Below are 4996 nucleotides of genomic sequence, written 5' to 3'. Positions count from 1 at the left end.
ACGACGCTTCGTCCTCCCTCCATTCTTCCCAAAGAAACCCCCTTTCGGGATTCCTCGTTCGAGAATTGGTCGAGTGAATTGGGAAAGGATAAAAGATAAATTTCGATTCATATACGTATTTCGTATAGGAGGAGGAGAGGCGAAGAGAAATTCGAGGAGAATATTTGAATTTTAAGGGAATGGTTCTCCCTCGTCTCTCCATAAAAACGTACGTTTCAATTGTAATACAATTTTATTAACTCGAAATAATCGAACGTAATAAATCACGCTCATACATACTCTTTTACTTGTCTATCGTGCTCGAGTTTACGCTGATTTCGATTAAAAATACCTTATTATTACCATATATCGTGTACTGTCCATACATTTTCGTTTACAGATTTATATTTTCGGTTGAATGGATGAATTTTTTTTTTTTTTTTTTTTTTAACTTTTATTATTATTTTTTTTTTTGTGTTGCTTTGAAAGAAAAGAATAAAAGAAAAGAGAACGAAGAAGAACGAAAGAAGACAGGAGAAGGGTCTACGTAGGCACGTTTTATTATCGATTGGTAACTCTCCGCACTTTTTTTTTTTCTTTCTTTCTTTCTTTCTTTCTTTCTTTTTTTTTTTTTTTTTTTTTTTTTTTTCGTTTAAACGATCCGATTTGCTCAACGATTACTTACAACACCGATCGAATCTTAGGACGAAATTTGAAAATTGGACCGATTTTATACAAACAGTCGATAATCATTATTCCCCTTTCGTCTCCTTCTACTTACAAACGATATACAAAATATACGTGTAATATATATATATATATATATATTTATCGAAGCGAAAAACGAAACTAAATGAAAAAAAGAAATCACTTGCTAGTCGTCGGCTAAACATGGGGGGAGGGGAAACGATAGAAATCAAACGATAAAAGTCTATCTAGCCTCGTTTAATCGCGTCGACAATGGACGTGGCGCAAGACGTACGTACTATTTACAGTAAAATATAACGTCGTGTTCGTTTTTTTTCCCTCGTTCGTTTGTCAAAAATCGCTCTTCGTCGAAGAACGAACCTTTTCTTTTTCTCTTTCTTATCCAAATTATTTCCTCTATTTCGCCGATTTTGACGAATCTTTCGACTCTTGTCTCTATTTATTAATTTCTTCTCACCTTCTGCATTAACACATTCCTGCGTGCAACATTCTTTAACGACTCGATCCTCGAGGGAATCGGAGAGAACGATTTAAAATACGAGATAAATCCGGAAGATGATTCTTCCTCTTCTTCCCCTTCGTCGTGCTTCGCTCTTCCACTAAGTTCTTAGACTTAGGACTTCCTTGGGTCGTCGAGGCGAGAAAAATCGTAATTAGAGAAACTAAGAAAAGGACGATGATAAAATACGGTCGAAAATCTCGAGGCATGCGCATCTTTATACGCGGCGGAACGTATCGAACGCTGGTCGCGACTCGCGCGTTGTTCCGACCGATGGAAGCAAACCCATCCGACTCTGGACCGCAAACTACAGTTAAGCGCGAAGAGCATAAAATGAGAATCGAGAAGATGCGTGCGTGCAGAGTGTGGATCGTAAATAAAATCCTTGTCTCTCCGTGTCGACGGGTCTGAGGGCGCGACAAACTAGAGATAGGCGAGGCTTCGAACTTCGAAGTGGGCTCCTTTTTCTCCACGACGAGTTGAACGAGTCCTCTCTCTCTCGCACTCGTGCACTCCTGATTCCTGAATTTGAAAATTGCTGATCTCGACCAGATCCCTCACTCATCGTTTTTTTTCTTTTTAATCCTCCCGAGAAAGAATGGAATAGGACGAGGAAAGCGTTTCGCAATTTCTTCCCTCCGTAATATCTCTCCAATTTTCGTTCAAATTGTTCGACAATCGTGGATAGTTTCTTTGGTAAAGAGTACGATGGTTTCGTAGGATAGATGCGATTAAAATCATTCAACGATTCTTCTCGAAAGAAAAGAAAAAGAAAAAGAAAAGAACGTTTCGAGATCATCGATCTTAATCTCGTAGATCGATTCCGCGGATCGTCGGTCTATCGATTTTCTTCCTTCGTCGTGAAGATTTGGAAAATATCTACTAAGAAAATACGTGCGTATCGAAACCGATTATTCTCTATTCGAACGAGTTAATCGACACGTACGAGCTTCTTTCCATTTCTTATACGTGCGTATATTTCACACGTTTTCTCTCTCTCTCTCTCTCTCTCTCTCTGTTCGATTACCACTTATGAGAACAGTTTTCTTTTTCTTTTCTTTTTCTTTTTTTTTTTTTCTTTTCATAAAGTGTCGTGAAAATACATCCGTTCCCAGATGTATCGAAGCTGTTCCTAATTGCTCGTCAATCCGTAGAGCACGGCGATTCGATGGAAAAGGGTGGACAATCGTTGCTTCAGAACCTGGTCGACCGCGTAACGGGTGAGCACTCTGACCCCGCTCACGAAAACGGGAAGCAGCGGGACCAGTTGCTCGTCCTGTGAAAAATATATTTTCCTTTTACATGGGCCACGCTTTCGGGTGGATAAAGACGGAGGATAAAGATTTTTTTCGATCCTCCGGAAAAGATAACAATACGCGAGGACTTACGGACAAGGCAAGGGTCCAATCCAGCACGGTGCTCAGCATCTCGGCCCATGCGCCCCTGTGCGCCTCGCTATCTTTGAACACGTTGCTCCTCCTGTGGAACGCCGCCGTGGACGATGACCCGTCCGCCGTGCAATTTGCCGTTTCTTCGCTCTCGAGGCATGCCTCGTCCTCGCTCTTTCGCAAAAACGGATTCGTCCTGAACCCTCGTTTGCTCCTCTCGTAATCGCGCAACAGCTCGTCTATGTTGTCGAAGATCTTGGGCAAGTCGTCCTCCCCTCCCTCCCTGCCCCCGAGCACGATCCTCGAGGGGGGGATTCTCGGGGACAGGTCGAGATCTGCGTTGGACGACGATCCCGAGACCGTTGATCCGTTCTCCTCGCTCTTCCTCAACTCCATCACCGATCTGCACCGCGTCGTCGCGTTCCTCGACCCGAAACGGGCCGCCCTCCCCGTTTCGCTTTCGATCTCGCCGCTTCCGATCGGCTCCAGGAATCTCAACGACCCCTTCCCCGCCAACAGGCAAGCGTCGCTCCTCCTCCTCTCCAACCTCGACCTGCCGTAAGCGTCCACCTCGTCGTACGTTACGCCACCGCCGTTCGTCGCCTTCAATTCCAACACGGACGTGTCGCCGAAAGAATCGGCCGATTCGGCCCTCCTCAACACCGGTCCACCGAGCTTGTAGTACAGATTGTCCCGAGGGTTGATCAGTCGCAGGGAGGCGGGTGTCGCCGAGTCGTACTTCCCGTCTATGTAACCCTCGCTCGAGGTTCCCCCGGATCTGTCCGGGTACGCCACTGCCTTCTCCGTCACCGAGCCTAATCTGGAGAGGGGCCTCGAGTCGTCGGTTTCGGGCTCGGATTGGGGACCGGAATCGGTCGAATACTCGACGGCCAGATCGGACAATCTGAACGGTCTTGGATCGTCCTCGCATTCCGGCCCAAGCTCCTCCAACCCGCTCTCGTCGTCCAGATTCGGGTTGTAGTTCTCGATGTCCTCCTCTTGCTCCTCTTCCTCCTCCTCCTCCTCCTCGTCCTCCTCCTTTTCCTTCTCGTCGTCGTCGTCGTCGTCGTCGTTGCCTCGATTCTTCTCCTCGATCCTTCGGCTCTTTCCTTGGAGATCTTCGTCCGAAGGGAGGAATTGGACGGGGGCAGGGGTGGGGAGAACTCGGTTGTCGGTCGAGATGGGCTCCTTGCCGGTGATCTCTGGAAAATCGTCCGGTTGCGCGACGAGCAAGAATATCTTCCTCTCGGAGAAACTGTCCACCTTGGTGTGCCTCCCGTCCTCGTCCAGCACAATCTCCACGTAGCTCTCGCAAAGCTCTTGGAACGTGGTCCTCAATTGTCTCAGGTGTTTGGACAGTTTGCGCAGGGTGGGGTCCTTTTTGAAGGACGGCCCCTCCCCCTGCTCGTTGCCCTCGGAAGGGCTCGAGGCCACGGTGAGGATCGTCTTCACGGTCTCCAAGCTCGCCCTTGCCTCCTCTATCTCGTGCAGGCACAGCTCGAACAGGGTGACGATTTTGATGGTCCACGCGACCCCCGCTTGACGGTAGAGATTCGCCGGTTGGGGCAGGTTGGCCACCTTCTGGACCAAGAACTTCAAGCCGGGGCGGCAGTCGAACTTGAGCGCGGTCGCGTAGGACAGATCCAGGGCCGAGAGGAAGATGTCCACGTGGTGGTTGGTCAGGTAGGGGAGGTAACCGGGCACGATTGATTTCGGCGATGTCGACGCGGCCGATTGGGGGGGGATGACGTTGGACAAGCTGAAATTTCCGGGCGATGGGTGACGGTGGTGGGTTTATAAGGGCGAATAAATTTCGAATAAAGAAAGAAAGAGAGGAAGGAAGAGAAGAAGAAAGAAAAGAAGGAAGAAAGGAAAGAAGGAAAGAAGGAAAGAAAGAGAGGAAGGAAGAGAAGAAGAAAGAAAAGAAGGAAGAAAAGAAGGAAGAAAGGAAAGAAGGAAAGAAGGAAAGAAGGAAGGAAGGAAGAGAAGAAGAAAGAAAAGAAGGAAGAAAGGAAAGAAGGAAAGAAGGAAGGAAGGAAGAGAAGAAGAAAGAAAAGAAGGAAGAAAGGAAAGAAGGAAAGAAAGAAGGAAGGAAGAGAAGAAGAAAGAAAAGAAGGAAGAAAGGAAGAGAAGAAGAAAGAAAAGAAGGAAGAAAGGAAGGAAGGAAGCAAGAAAAAATGAAAAAAAGAAGAAAGAAAGAAAGGAAGGAAGGAAGAAAGGAAGGAAGGAAGAAAGAAAAGAAGGTGAATAAATAGAGCTTACCTGGGGAAGGAAGAGTCAGGTCCTTGCAAAAGAACACTGGCGATGCAATGAAGAAGCATCTGATGGACAAGGAGGCCGACGACCAATGCTCTGAGCTGTACTCTAACGATATAAAGATCGGGATTGAGCGTGGTACCCACCGAGGGTGGGTAGAGAAGGA

At 47.0% G+C, this 4996-nt stretch overlaps 1 protein-coding gene across 3 annotated transcripts in view; it reads right to left on the bottom strand.

The window, feature by feature from the left end:
• Positions 1-213: 213 nt before the first annotated feature.
• Positions 214-4996, bottom strand: part of LOC122711072 (brefeldin A-inhibited guanine nucleotide-exchange protein 3) — a 16671-nt gene continuing 11888 nt past the window's right edge. For all 3 annotated transcript variants that reach the window (XM_043929484.1, XM_043929485.1, XM_043929486.1), the window contains exons 21-23: positions 4837-4996; positions 2575-4333; positions 214-2462 (exon numbers count right to left, since the gene is read on the bottom strand). The exon at positions 4837-4996 is cut by the window's right edge and continues 67 nt beyond it. In XM_043929484.1, the coding sequence (XP_043785419.1) occupies positions 2319-2462; positions 2575-4333; positions 4837-4996 (2063 nt within the window). In that variant the 3' untranslated portion in view covers positions 214-2318. The remainder of the gene's footprint in view (positions 2463-2574; positions 4334-4836) is intronic.

The sequence above is a fragment of the Apis laboriosa genome, unplaced genomic scaffold, assembly GCF_014066325.1.
Source record: "Apis laboriosa isolate Shangri-la unplaced genomic scaffold, ASM1406632v1 scaffold16_cov148, whole genome shotgun sequence".
Taxonomy (NCBI): Eukaryota; Metazoa; Arthropoda; class Insecta; order Hymenoptera; family Apidae; genus Apis; species Apis laboriosa.
The sequence above is the reverse complement of the archived record's forward strand: the minus strand, read 5'-3'. Positions and strand labels throughout refer to the sequence as shown.